This window comes from Sinohyriopsis cumingii, chromosome 7, assembly GCF_028554795.1.
Source record: "Sinohyriopsis cumingii isolate HCF-2022 chromosome 7, ASM2855479v2, whole genome shotgun sequence".
Classification (NCBI taxonomy): domain Eukaryota; kingdom Metazoa; phylum Mollusca; class Bivalvia; order Unionida; family Unionidae; genus Sinohyriopsis; species Sinohyriopsis cumingii.
Window position 1 is genome coordinate 16,738,860 of NC_142967.1, and position 16,774 is coordinate 16,755,633.

The window sequence follows — 16,774 nt, forward strand, 5'->3', positions numbered from 1 at the left end:
CATTGTTTTACAAGGAATTGCTGGCTTCCAACCAAATTTGGCTTAAGGATTTATATTGATATTATATTGACCTTGAATATCTTTAATTTTTAGCATTCCATTACAAAATTTACACCGCACCAGTGGCCTAGTGGTTAGAGCATCTGCTTTGGAAGCAAAAGTTTGTGGGTTCAAACCCTGGCCAAGTCATACCAAAGACTTACAAAAACAGTTCTAACAGCTGCCTCGCTAGGCGCTCAGCATTAAGAGGTTAGTGTTAGGACTGGTTGGCCTAGTGTCAGGATAATGTTACTGGGTGGGGCATCATACTGCATGTCTGCAGCATGATGCCCCAGTGCTAGACATCACTATAAACTGACACACTGTAGACATCATAGTGATATGACTGAAAAATTGTTAAAGCTATGGTAAAAGTCCTAATCACACACACACACACATACACAGAATTTACAGGAGTTATGGCCCCTTGATTGCTTTGCCTCTTGACTTTGATTTCCACCAGTTAACTTTACCAAAGTTTGTTAGATGCCTCAGTGCTAGACATCACTATAGACTGACACACTGCAGACATCATAGTGATATGACTGAAAAATTGTTAAAGCTATGGTAAAAATCCTAATCACACACACACACACACACACACATAGAATTTACAGGAGTTATGGCCCCTTGATTGCTTTGCCTCTTGACTTTGATTTCCACCAGTTAACTTTACCAGAGTTTGTTAGAATTAAGCCACATTTGGGATTCTGCTTGTATTCCAAGTATTACTTATTCCCCAGATTACCTATCCTCCCAACTATAATTTTAATAAGGATTCTTGGATTTGAGTCCGATTTAGTTTTCACGTTTCTAGTGACATTGCCTTGAATAAGTGTAATCTCTAACATTCCATGACTTTACAGGAGTAATGGCTTATATTATCTGTCCTCCTGAATATGGTTTTTGCTGCATTACTTGTCCAAAGACTGTTGACATGCAGCTTTATATTGATTAGACCCTTCATTAATTTAAATTCTAACATTCCACATTATCAATTGGAAGAGTTATGGCTCTTGAGATTCTGTTGTACAACTTTACTAAGGACTTGGATTTCAGGTAAATTTTGGGTTTCCCAACAAAAGTTCAATAGTATAGGCCCTAGGGAGTAAATTTAATGAGAAGGGCCCTTTGCATGACACCCATTCATAATAGTTCAAATTCTTATCGTAAAGTATTCTACAGTCTTGTCAATATCACCCATTTGGTATGTTTATATAATTTACTGTGGAATCTTATTGATAGCTTTATCTTGATAGCTGTGTCTCTCTTTCAGGTATTTACTTTGCAGAAAACTCCTCCAAAAGTAATCAGTATGTGTATGGTATAGGAGGAGGAACAGGATGTCAGATACACAAAGACAGATCATGTTATATCTGTCAAAGGTAAGGACTTCTTAAATTCCCAGTTTTTAGTTTCAGTTCATGCATCTTCTATTCCAGCTAGGTTGGTCAACATTAAAGTGTTGGATGTTTTTTTGTTGTAGTTCAGAATCTGTCTGACCGATAAAAAATAAACTTGTTGGCATATTGTTTTTTTTTTGTAAGAGCCTCCAAACATTTTTTTTCAACTGCAAGGTGCAGACAATACATAGTCTTGAATAATTACTTGAAAACATTGCATATAATCCTTTCCTCATTATTTCATAGCTGTCAAATATTGATTTCTTAAGTTTGAGCAACTTGATACAGACCTCTGGAGACAAATCAAGTGTTTCTTTTATTATTTTGAGAATCACTACACCTAAATTGCATTTATAGATTCATTTAGGAATGGTACATGGAACATTTGAACTGTAAAAACAGGCAGGATTACTTTTTGAACCAAATAAAAATAGTGATATCCAGAGAGATTGAATTTGGACATGTTTACTATTATTTTAATAGTATTTCCTTTGATTCTGTAGAAAAGACCACTTAGAACTTTTCTTTACATTCAGGTGCTGTTATCGTTGTCCATTTATATTTCAGGCAATTATTGCTGTGTCGAGTAACACTAGGTAAATCCTTCCTTCAGTTCAGTGCAATACGTATGGCCCATGCCCCACCTGGCCACCATTCTGTGATAGGACGTCCAAGCACAGGGGGGCTGTGTTATCCGGAGTATGTTGTATACAGGGGTGAACAGGTAAGGTTTTTTTGAGACAATATTTGGACGTACAAATTAGAGAAAGAGGCTGGCTGAAAGTAGTCCAAGTTTTCTGCTCCATGATTTGATATTCATCCAAAGTTGTTGGAGTAGGGGTGCAATTTGTTTTGAAAAGTTGGAATTCTCCACAACCACATGGTTGCAGCATATGATAGGACTAAGCCTAGCAGAGTTAAGCAACCTTACATTGAGCTACATTAGCATGAAATCAATAGGAAGAGGATCTGTTTCCTCAGACATAAAAAAATTAAAACATTTTATCTCTTTACTTAGCAATACTCAAATAAAATATACGTTTACAAACTGGGCCTTATACTCTGCATTTTCTTACATTGTTTGCTGACTTGTTCCAATATGTTACAGCCTATATTTTCATTCACATCTGAGGTTATATGATCACACATAAGAATGGTAAAGGCCCATAATTTAATTGTTTTTGAATAAGTAGGCAATGAAATTTGATGGTCATGATATTAAGCAATGCTGTATCACAGAGAGGAATCTGTTTATTGGATAATTGGCTCATATACTGGCTTATTCAAGATAAAAATTGTGTTAAAGTTGTGGTCTAAAATTAATGCTCATATCAATTTCAGGCAGGTAGGGTTCAGTGTAAGGTAGCTTACTTATGGAAGCCCCGATGGCTTTGTTGAATTCTGTGTTTTCAGGAGGGCTACCCAAACATAACTGTCCAAATATATTGTAATGGCTAGAAATAGTCAGCAAAAACTTTGACTAATATGGAAGTAGCAATTACCTTTGACATGATGCACGAAATTTGCAAGTTTGTTTGCCCTTTAACAGTCACCATGTACTCTTAAAGTAGAGATGCAAAACAGTTTGATCCCAGGAAACAACTCTTGCATGTGTTATTTCTGTCATTTCTTTGATACCATGTTTAATCTTGGGTTACAGGGTTAGTGGAAACATGTCCATGGTTTTGTGGGGTTTTTAAAAGTTACGTGGGATTCTCCATTTCAGAAAGCACCTCATGTCACCATGTGGGACCATGAAAATTATGTATGATTAATCTGCTGGCCATAACCTTAATGTAATTTTCCCCAATACATTCTTACCACCTTTTCTTAGTGAAAATATAGGGATAATTTCACTGTGTCAGCACAAATGTGTTATGAGTATACAGTCCATACTCCTGTATTTCTAGTTATGTTTTGCACTCAGTCTTAGGGGAGTGCATTCCTGTTCCAAGAATTTCATTCAAGTTTTCATGCCTCTTAGTGATAACAAAAATGGGTAATATTGCTTGTTTGTATATCTGTATAACAAGAATGGGGAATATTGCTTGTTTGTATATCTGTATTTCTGCAGTCAGTATGTATAACAAGAATGAGTAATATTGCTTGTTTGTATATCTGTATTTCTGCAGTCAGTATGTATAACAAGAATGGGTAATATTGCTTGTTTGTATATGTATTTCTGCAGTCAGTATGTCAATATGTTCACCTCTGATCCATTTTAATGTTTTAGTACAAGAATTCAACACATCCATCTCTAATCCATTTTAATGTTGTAGTACAAGAATTCAATACATCCATCTCTAATCCATTTTAATGTTGTAGTACAAGAATTCAATACATCCATCTCTAATCCATTTTAATGTTGTACTAGAAGAATTCAGTACATCTATCTCTAATCCATTTTAATGTTGTACTACAAGAATTCAGTACATCCATCTCTAATCCATTTTATTGTTGTAGTACAAGAATTCAATACATCCATCTCTAATCCATTTTAATGTTGTAGTACAAGAATTCAATACATCCATCTCTAATCCATTTTAATGTTGTACTAGAAGAATTCAGTACATCCATCTCTAATCCATTTTAATGTTGTACTAGAAGAATTCAGTACATCCATCTCTAATCCATTTTAATGTTGTACTACAAGAATTCAATACATCCATCTCTAATCCATTTTAATGTTGTAGTACAAGAATTCAATACATCCATCTCTAATCCATTTTAATGTTGTACTACAAGAAGTCAACACATCCATCTCTAATCCATTTTAATGTTGTACTACAAGAATTCAATACATCCATCTCTAATCCATTTTAATGTTGTAGTACAAGAATTCAACACATCCATCTCTAATCCATTTTAATGTTGTAGTACAAGAATTCAACACATCCATCTCTAATCCATTTTATTGTTGTAGTACAAGAATTCAGTACATCCATCTCTAATCCATTTTAATGTTGTAGTACAAGAATTCAACACATCCATCTCTAATCCATTTTAATGTTGTAGTACAAGAATTCAGTACATCCATCTCTAATCCATTTTATTGTTGTACTACAAGAATTCAATACATCCATCTCTAATCCATTTTAATGTTGTACTACAAGAAGTCAACACATCCATCTCTAATCCATTTTAATGTTGTACTACAAGAAGTCAACACATCCATCTCTAATCCATTTTAATGTTGTAGTACAAGAATTCAACACATCCATCTCTAATCCATTTTAATGTTGTACTACAAGAATTCAACACATCCATCACTAATCCATTTTAATGTTGTACTACAAGAAGTCAACACATCCATCTCTAATCCATTTTAATGTTGTAGTACAAGAATTCAACACATCCATCTCTAATCCATTTTAATGTTGTAGTACAAGAATTCAATACATCCATCTCTAATCCATTTTATTGTTGTTGTACAAGAATTCAACACATCCATCTCTAATCCATTTTAATGTTGTATTACAAGAATTCAACACATCCATCTCTAATCCATTTTAATGTTGTTGTACAAGAAGTCAACACATCCATCTCTAATCCATTTTAATGTTTTAGTACAAGAATTCAATACATCCATCTCTAATCCATTTTAATGTTGTACAAGAAGTCAACACATCCATCTCTAATCCATTTTAATGTTTTAGTACAAGAATTCAATACATCCATCTCTAATCCATGTTAATGTTTTAGTACAAGAATTCAATACATCCATCTCTAATCCATTTTAATGTTGTAGTACAAGAATTCAGTACATCCATCTCTAATCCATTTCAATGTTGTACTAGAAGAATTCAACACATCCATCTCTAATCCATTTTAATGTTGTAGTACAAGAATTCAAAACATCTATCTCGAATCCATTTTAATGTTGTAGTACAAGAATTCAGTACATCCATCTCTAATCCATTTTAATGTTGTACTACAAGAAGTCAACACATCCATCTCTAATCCATTTTAATGTTTTAGTACAAGAATTCAATACATCCATCTCTAATCCATTTTAATGTTGTACTACAAGAAGTCAATACATCCATCTCTAATCCATTTTAATGTTGTACAAGGAGTCAACACATCCATCTCTAATCCATTTTAATGTTGTACTACAAGAAGTCAATACATCCATCTCTAATCCATTTTAATGTTGTAGTACAAGAATTCAGTACATCCATCTCTAATCCATTTTAATGTTGTAGTACAAGAATTCAACACATCCATCTCTAATCCATTTTAATGTTGTAGTACAAGAATTCAGTACATCCATCTCTAATCCATTTTAATGTTGTAGTACAAGAATTCAATACATCCATCTCTAATCCATTTTAATGTTGTAGTACAAGAATTCAGTACATCCATCTCTAATCCATTTTAATGTTGTAGTACAAGAATTCAGTACATCCATCTCTAATCCATTTTAATGTTGTAGTACAAGAATTCAGTACATCCATCTCTAATCCATTTTAATGTTGTACTACAAGAAGTCAACACATCCATCTCTAATCCATTTTAATGTTGTAGTACAAGAATTCAGTACATCCATCTCTAATCCATTTTAATGTTGTACTACAAGAAGTCAACACATCCATCTCTAATCCATTTTAATGTTGTACTACAAGAATTCAATACATCCATCTCTAATCCATTTTAATGTTGTAGTACAAGAATTCAATACATCCATCTCTAATCCATTTTAATGTTGTACTACAAGAATTCAATACATCCATCTCTAATCCATTTTAATGTTGTACTAGAAGAATTCAGTACATCTATCTCTAATCCATTTTAATGTTGTACTACAAGAATTCAGTACATCCATCTCTAATCCATTTTATTGTTGTAGTACAAGAATTCAATACATCCATCTCTAATCCATTTTAATGTTGTAGTACAAGAATTCAATACATCCATCTCTAATCCATTTTAATGTTGTACTAGAAGAATTCAGTACATCCATCTCTAATCCATTTTAATGTTGTACTACAAGAATTCAGTACATCCATCTCTAATCCATTTTAATGTTGTACTACAAGAATTCAACACATCCATCTCTAATCCATTTTAATGTTGTAGTACAAGAATTCAACACATCCATCTCTAATCCATTTTAATGTTGTAGTACAAGAATTCAGTACATCCATCTCTAATCCATTTTATTGTTGTAGTACAAGAATTCAATACATCCATCTCTAATCCATTTTAATGTTGTAGTACAAGAATTCAGTACATCCATCTCTAATCCATTTTAATGTTGTATTACAAGAATTCAGTACATCCATCTCTAATCCATTTTAATGTTGTACTACAAGAAGTCAACACATCCATCTCTAATCCATTTTAATGTTGTTGTACAAGAATTCAACACATCCATCTCTAATCCATTTTAATGTTGTATTACAAGAATTCAACACATCCACCTCTGATCCATTTTAATGTTCTAGTACAAGAATTCAACACATCCATCTCTAATCCATTTTAATGTTGTAGTACAAGAATTCAATACATCCATCTCTAATCCATTTTAATGTTGTAGTACAAGAATTCAACACATCCATCTCTAATCCATTTTAATGTTGTAGTACAAGAAGTCAACACATCCATCTCTAATCCATTTTAATGTTGTAGTACAAGAATTCAATACATCCATCTCTAATCCATTTTAATGTTGTACTACAAGAATTCAACACATCCATCTCTAATCCATTTTAATGTTGTAGTACAAGAATTCAGTACATCCATCTCTAATCCATTTTAATGTTGTACTACAAGAAGTCAACACATCCATCTCTAATCCATTTTAATGTTGTTGTACAAGAATTCAACACATCCATCTCTAATCCATTTTAATGTTGTATTACAAGAATTCAACACATCCATCTCTAATCCATTTTAATGTTGTAGTACAAGAATTCAGTACATCCATCTCTAATCCATTTTAATGTTGTACTACAAGAATTCAGTACATCCATCTCTAATCCATTTTAATGTTGTACTACAAGAATTCAGTACATCCATCTCTAATCCATTTTAATGTTGTTGTACAAGAAGTCAACACATCCATCTCTAATCCATTTTAATGTTGTTGTACAAGAAGTCAACACATCCATCTCTAATCCATTTTAATGTTGTAGTACAAGAATTCAATACATCATCTCTAATCCATTTTAATGTTGTACTACAAGAATTCAGTACATCCATCTCTAATCCATTTTAATGTTGTACTACAAGAAGTCAACACATCCATCTCTAATCCATTTTAATGTTGTTGTACAAGAATTCAACACATCCATCTCTAATCCATTTTAATGTTGTTGTACAAGAATTCAACACATCCATCTCTAATCCATTTTAATGTTGTTGTACAAGAATTCAACACATCCATCTCTAATCCATTTTAATGTTGTATTACAAGAAGTCAACACATCCATCTCTAATCCATTTTAATGTTGTATTACAAGAAGTCAGTACATCCATCTCTAATCCATTTTAATGTTGTAGTACAAGAATTCAACACATCCATCTCTAATCCATTTTAATGTTGTAGTACAAGAATTCAATACATCCATCTCTAATCCATTTTAATGTTGTAGTACAAGAATTCAACACATCCATCTCTAATCCATTTCAATGTTGTACTAGAAGAATTCAACACATCCATCTCTAATCCATTTTAATGTTGTAGTACAAGAATTCAACACATCCATCTCGAATCCATTTTAATGTTGTAGTACAAGAATTCAATACATCCATCTCTAATCCATTTTAATGTTGTAGTACAAGAATTCAACACATCCATCTCTAATCCATTTTAATGTTGTAGTACAAGAATTCAGTACATCCATCTCTAATCCATTTTAATGTTGTACTACAAGAAGTCAACACATCCATCTCTAATCCATTTTAATGTTGTAGTACAAGAATTCAACACATCCATCTCTAATCCATTTTAATGTTGTAGTACAAGAATTCAGTACATCCATCTCTAATCCATTTTAATGTTGTAGTACAAGAATTCAACACATCCATCTCTAATCCATTTTAATGTTGTAGTACAAGAATTCAATACATCCATCTCTAATCCATTTTAATGTTGTACAAGAAGTCAATACATCCATCTCTAATCCATTTTAATGTTGTACTACAAGAATTCAATACATCCATCTCTAATCCATTTTAATGTTGTAGTACAAGAATTCAACACATCCATCTCTAATCCATTTTAATGTTGTAGTACAAGAATTCAACACATCCATCTCTAATCCATTTTAATGTTGTAGTACAAGAATTCAATACATCCATCTCTAATCCATTTTAATGTTGTACTACAAGAATTCAGTACATCCATCTCTAATCCATTTTAATGTTGTACTACAAGAATTCAACACATCCATCTCTAATCCATTTTAATGTTGTACTACAAGAATTCAATACATCCATCTCTAATCCATTTTAATGTTGTACTACAAGAAGTCAACACATCCATCTCTAATCCATTTTAATGTTGTATTACAAGAAGTCAACACATCCATCTCTAATCCATTTTAATATTGTAGTACAAGAATTCAGTACATCCATCTCTAATCCATTTTAATGTTGTAGTACAAGAATTCAACACATCCATCTCGAATCCATTTCAATGTTGTACTAGAAGAATTCAACACATCCATCTCTAATCCATTTTAATGTTGTAGTACAAGAATTCAACACATCCATCTCTAATCCATTTTATTGTTGTAGTACAAGAATTCAGTACATCCATCTCTAATCCATTTTAATGTTGTAGTACAAGAATTCAACACATCCATCTCTAATCCATTTTAATGTTGTAGTACAAGAATTCAACACATCCATCTCTAATCCATTTTAATGTTGTAGTACAAGAATTCAGTACATCCATCTCTAATCCATTTTATTGTTGTAGTACAAGAATTCAATACATCCATCTCTAATCCATTTTATTGTTGTACTACAAGAATTCAATACATCCATCTCTAATCCATTTTATTGTTGTAGTACAAGAAGTCAACACATCCATCTCTAATCCATTTTAATGTTGTAGTACAAGAATTCAATACATCCATCTCTAATCCATTTTAATGTTGTACTACAAGAAGTCAACACATCCATCTCTAATCCATTTTAATGTTGTAGTACAAGAAGTCAACACATCCATCTCTAATCCATTTTAATGTTGTACTACAAGAATTCAACACATCCATCTCTAATCCATTTTATTGTTGTAGTACAAGAATTCAATACATCCATCTCTAATCCATTTTAATGTTGTAGTACAAGAATTCAGTACATCCATCTCTAATCCATTTTAATGTTGTATTACAAGAATTCAGTACATCCATCTCTAATCCATTTTAATGTTGTACTACAAGAAGTCAACACATCCATCTCTAATCCATTTTAATGTTGTTGTACAAGAATTCAACACATCCATCTCTAATCCATTTTAATGTTGTATTACAAGAATTCAACACATCCACCTCTGATCCATTTTAATGTTGTAGTACAAGAATTCAATACATCCATCTCTAATCCATTTTCATGTTGTAGTACAAGAATTCAACACATCCATCTCTAATCCATTTTAATGTTGTAGTACAAGAAGTCAACACATCCATCTCTAATCCATTTTAATGTTGTAGTACAAGAATTCAATACATCCATCTCTAATCCATTTTAATGTTGTACTACAAGAATTCAACACATCCATCTCTAATCCATTTTAATGTTGTAGTACAAGAATTCAGTACATCCATCTCTAATCCATTTTAATGTTGTACTACAAGAAGTCAACACATCCATCTCTAATCCATTTTAATGTTGTTGTACAAGAATTCAACACATCCATCTCTAATCCATTTTAATGTTGTATTACAAGAATTCAACACATCCATCTCTAATCCATTTTAATGTTGTAGTACAAGAATTCAGTACATCCATCTCTAATCCATTTTAATGTTGTACTACAAGAATTCAGTACATCCATCTCTAATCCATTTTAATGTTGTACTACAAGAATTCAGTACATCCATCTCTAATCCATTTTAATGTTGTTGTACAAGAAGTCAACACATCCATCTCTAATCCATTTTAATGTTGTTGTACAAGAAGTCAACACATCCATCTCTAATCCATTTTAATGTTGTAGTACAAGAATTCAATACATCATCTCTAATCCATTTTAATGTTGTACTACAAGAATTCAGTACATCCATCTCTAATCCATTTTAATGTTGTACTACAAGAAGTCAACACATCCATCTCTAATCCATTTTAATGTTGTTGTACAAGAATTCAACACATCCATCTCTAATCCATTTTAATGTTGTTGTACAAGAATTCAACACATCCATCTCTAATCCATTTTAATGTTGTTGTACAAGAATTCAACACATCCATCTCTAATCCATTTTAATGTTGTATTACAAGAAGTCAACACATCCATCTCTAATCCATTTTAATGTTGTATTACAAGAAGTCAGTACATCCATCTCTAATCCATTTTAATGTTGTAGTACAAGAATTCAACACATCCATCTCTAATCCATTTTAATGTTGTAGTACAAGAATTCAATACATCCATCTCTAATCCATTTTAATGTTGTAGTACAAGAATTCAACACATCCATCTCTAATCCATTTCAGTGTTGTACTAGAAGAATTCAACACATCCATCTCTAATCCATTTTAATGTTGTAGTACAAGAATTCAACACATCCATCTCGAATCCATTTTAATGTTGTAGTACAAGAATTCAATACATCCATCTCTAATCCATTTTAATGTTGTAGTACAAGAATTCAACACATCCATCTCTAATCCATTTTAATGTTGTAGTACAAGAATTCAGTACATCCATCTCTAATCCATTTTAATGTTGTACTACAAGAAGTCAACACATCCATCTCTAATCCATTTTAATGTTGTAGTACAAGAATTCAACACATCCATCTCTAATCCATTTTAATGTTGTAGTACAAGAATTCAGTACATCCATCTCTAATCCATTTTAATGTTGTAGTACAAGAATTCAACACATCCATCTCTAATCCATTTTAATGTTGTAGTACAAGAATTCAATACATCCATCTCTAATCCATTTTAATGTTGTACAAGAAGTCAATACATCCATCTCTAATCCATTTTAATGTTGTACTACAAGAATTCAATACATCCATCTCTAATCCATTTTAATGTTGTAGTACAAGAATTCAACACATCCATCTCTAATCCATTTTAATGTTGTAGTACAAGAATTCAACACATCCATCTCTAATCCATTTTAATGTTGTAGTACAAGAATTCAATACATCCATCTCTAATCCATTTTAATGTTGTACTACAAGAATTCAGTACATCCATCTCTAATCCATTTTAATGTTGTACTACAAGAATTCAACACATCCATCTCTAATCCATTTTAATGTTGTACTACAAGAATTCAATACATCCATCTCTAATCCATTTTAATGTTGTACTACAAGAAGTCAACACATCCATCTCTAATCCATTTTAATGTTGTATTACAAGAAGTCAACACATCCATCTCTAATCCATTTTAATATTGTAGTACAAGAATTCAGTACATCCATCTCTAATCCATTTTAATGTTGTAGTACAAGAATTCAACACATCCATCTCGAATCCATTTCAATGTTGTACTAGAAGAATTCAACACATCCATCTCTAATCCATTTTAATGTTGTAGTACAAGAATTCAACACATCCATCTCTAATCCATTTTATTGTTGTAGTACAAGAATTCAGTACATCCATCTCTAATCCATTTTAATGTTGTAGTACAAGAATTCAACACATCCATCTCTAATCCATTTTAATGTTGTAGTACAAGAATTCAACACATCCATCTCTAATCCATTTTAATGTTGTAGTACAAGAATTCAGTACATCCATCTCTAATCCATTTTATTGTTGTACTACAAGAATTCAATACATCCATCTCTAATCCATTTTATTGTTGTACTACAAGAATTCAATACATCCATCTCTAATCCATTTTATTGTTGTAGTACAAGAAGTCAACACATCCATCTCTAATCCATTTTAATGTTGTAGTACAAGAATTCAATACATCCATCTCTAATCCATTTTAATGTTGTACTACAAGAAGTCAACACATCCATCTCTAATCCATTTTAATGTTGTAGTACAAGAAGTCAACACATCCATCTCTAATCCATTTTAATGTTGTACTACAAGAATTCAACACATCCATCTCTAATCCATTTTAATGTTGTAGTACAAGAATTCAACACATCCATCTCTAATCCATTTTAATGTTGTACTACAAGAATTCAACACATTCATCTCTAATCCATTTTAATGTTGTACTACAAGAAGTCAACACATCCATCTCTAATCCATTTTAATGTTGTAGTACAAGAATTCAACACATCCATCTCTAATCCATTTTAATGTTGTAGTACAAGAATTCAATACATCCATCTCTAATCCATTTTATTGTTGTTGTACAAGAATTCAACACATCCATCTCTAATCCATTTTAATGTTGTATTACAAGAATTCAACACATCCATCTCTAATCCATTTTAATGTTGTTGTACAAGAAGTCAACACATCCATCTCTAATCCATTTTAATGTTTTAGTACAAGAATTCAATACATCCATCTCTAATCCATTTTAATGTTGTACAAGAAGTCAACACATCCATCTCTCATCCATTTTAATGTTTTAGTACAAGAATTCAATACATCCATCTCTAATCCATGTTAATGTTTTAGTACAAGAATTCAATACATCCATCTCTAATCCATTTTAATGTTGTAGTACAAGAATTCAGTACATCCATCTCTAATCCATTTCAATGTTGTACTAGAAGAATTCAACACATCCATCTCTAATCCATTTTAATGTTGTAGTACAAGAATTCAAAACATCTATCTCGAATCCATTTTAATGTTGTAGTACAAGAATTCAGTACATCCATCTCTAATCCATTTTAATGTTGTACTACAAGAAGTCAACACATCCATCTCTAATCCATTTTAATGTTTTAGTACAAGAATTCAATACATCCATCTCTAATCCATTTTAATGTTGTACTACAAGAATTCAACACATCCATCTCTAATCCATTTTAATGTTGTAGTACAAGAATTCAGTACATCCATCTCTAATCCATTTTAATGTTTTAGTACAAGAATTCAATACATCCATCTCTAATCCATTTTAATGTTGTACAAGAAGTCAACACATCCATCTCTAATCCATTTTAATGTTTAGTACAAGAATTCAATACATCCATCTCTAATCCATTTTAATGTTGTACAAGAAGTCAACACATCCATCTCTAATCCATTTTAATGTTTTAGTACAAGAATTCAATACATCCATCTCTAATCCATTTTAATGTTTTAGTACAAGAATTCAATACATCCATCTCTAATCCATTTTAATGTTGTAGTACAAGAATTCAACACATCCATCTCTAATCCATTTTAATGTTGTAGTACAAGAATTCAGTACATCCATCTCTAATCCATTTTAATGTTGTACTACAAGAAGTCAACACATCCATCTCTAATCCATTTTAATGTTGTACTACAAGAATTCAATACATCCATCTCTAATCCATTTTAATGTTGTAGTACAAGAATTCAATACATCCATCTCTAATCCATTTTAATGTTGTACTACAAGAATTCAACACATCCATCTCTAATCCATTTTAATGTTGTAGTACAAGAATTCAATACATCCATCTCTAATCCATTTTAATGTTGTATTACAAGAATTCAACACATCCATCTCTAATCCATTTTAATGTTGTAGTACAAGAATTCAACACATCCATCTCTAATCCATTTTAATGTTGTAGTACAAGAATTCAGTACATCCATCTCTAATCCATTTTAATGTTGTAGTACAAGAATTCAATACATCCATCTCTAATCCATTTTAATGTTGTACTACAAGAAGTCAATACATCCATCTCTAATCCATTTTAATGTTGTAGTACAAGAATTCAGTACATCCATCTCTAATCCATTTTAATGTTGTACAAGAAGTCAACACATCCATCTCTAATCCATTTTAATGTTGTACTACAAGAAGTCAATACATCCATCTCTAATCCATTTTAATGTTGTAGTACAAGAATTCAGTACATCCATCTCTAATCCATTTTAATGTTGTAGTACAAGAATTCAACACATCCATCTCTAATCCATTTTAATGTTGTAGTACAAGAATTCAGTACATCCATCTCTAATCCATTTTAATGTTGTAGTACAAGAATTCAATACATCCATCTCTAATCCATTTTAATGTTGTAGTACAAGAATTCAGTACATCCATCTCTAATCCATTTTAATGTTGTAGTACAAGAATTCAGTACATCTATCTCTAATCCATTTTAATGTTGTAGTACAAGAATTCAGTACATCCATCTCTAATCCATTTTAATGTTGTACTACAAGAAGTCAACACATCCATCTCTAATCCATTTTAATGTTGTAGTACAAGAATTCAGTACATCCATCTCTAATCCATTTTAATGTTGTACTACAAGAAGTCAACACATCCATCTCTAATCCATTTTAATGTTGTACTACAAGAATTCAATACATCCATCTCTAATCCATTTTAATGTTGTAGTACAAGAATTCAATACATCCATCTCTAATCCATTTTAATGTTGTACTACAAGAAGTCAACACATCCATCTCTAATCCATTTTAATGTTGTACTACAAGAATTCAATACATCCATCTCTAATCCATTTTAATGTTGTAGTACAAGAATTCAATACATCCATCTCTAATCCATTTTAATGTTGTAGTACAAGAATTCAACACATCCATCTCTAATCCATTTTATTGTTGTAGTACAAGAATTCAGTACATCCATCTCTAATCCATTTTAATGTTGTAGTACAAGAATTCAACACATCCATCTCTAATCCATTTTAATGTTGTAGTACAAGAATTCAGTACATCCATCTCTAATCCATTTTATTGTTGTACTACAAGAATTCAATACATCCATCTCTAATCCATTTTAATGTTGTACTACAAGAAGTCAACACATCCATCTCTAATCCATTTTAATGTTGTACTACAAGAAGTCAACACATCCATCTCTAATCCATTTTAATGTTGTACTACAAGAATTCAACACATCCATCTCTAATCCATTTTAATGTTGTAGTACAAGAATTCAACACATCCATCTCTAATCCATTTTAATGTTGTACTACAAGAATTCAACACATCCATCACTAATCCATTTTAATGTTGTACTACAAGAAGTCAACACATCCATCTCTAATCCATTTTAATGTTGTAGTACAAGAATTCAACACATCCATCTCTAATCCATTTTAATGTTGTAGTACAAGAATTCAATACATCCATCTCTAATCCATTTTATTGTTGTTGTACAAGAATTCAACACATCCATCTCTAATCCATTTTAATGTTGTATTACAAGAATTCAACACATCCATCTCTAATCCATTTTAATGTTGTTGTACAAGAAGTCAACACATCCATCTCTAATCCATTTTAATGTTTTAGTACAAGAATTCAATACATCCATCTCTAATCCATTTTAATGTTGTACAAGAAGTCAACACATCCATCTCTAATCCATTTTAATGTTTTAGTACAAGAATTCAATACATCCATCTCTAATCCATGTTAATGTTTTAGTACAAGAATTCAATACATCCATCTCTAATCCATTTTAATGTTGTAGTACAAGAATTCAGTACATCCATCTCTAATCCATTTCAATGTTGTACTAGAAGAATTCAACACATCCATCTCTAATCCATTTTAATGTTGTAGTACAAGAATTCAAAACATCTATCTCGAATCCATTTTAATGTTGTAGTACAAGAATTCAGTACATCCATCTCTAATCCATTTTAATGTTGTACTACAAGAAGTCAACACATCCATCTCTAATCCATTTTAATGTTTTAGTACAAGAATTCAATACATCCATCTCTAATCCATTTTAATGTTGTACTACAAGAAGTCAATACATCCATCTCTAATCCATTTTAATGTTGTACAAGGAGTCAACACATCCATCTCTAATCCATTTTAATGTTGTACTACAAGAAGTCAATACATCCATCTCTAATCCATTTTAATGTTGTAGTACAAGAATTCAGTACATCCATCTCTAATCCATTTTAATGTTGTAGTACAAGAATTCAACACATCCATCTCTAATCCATTTTAATGTTGTAGTACAAGAATTCAGTACATCCATCTCTAATCCATTTTAATGTTGTAGTACAAGAATTCAATACATCCAT

The 16,774-nt window shown here is 31.4% G+C and overlaps 1 protein-coding gene across 1 annotated transcript in view; it reads left to right on the top strand.

The window, feature by feature from the left end:
* The window catches only part of LOC149794781 (poly [ADP-ribose] polymerase tankyrase-1-like), a 102,365-nt gene that overhangs the window by 74,507 nt on the left and 11,084 nt on the right, over window positions 1-16,774 (top strand). The window contains exons 27-28 of the mRNA XM_089964430.1: window positions 1,316-1,424; window positions 2,010-2,166. Of these exons, the coding sequence (XP_089820556.1) occupies window positions 1,316-1,424; window positions 2,010-2,166 (266 nt within the window). The remainder of the gene's footprint in view (window positions 1-1,315; window positions 1,425-2,009; window positions 2,167-16,774) is intronic.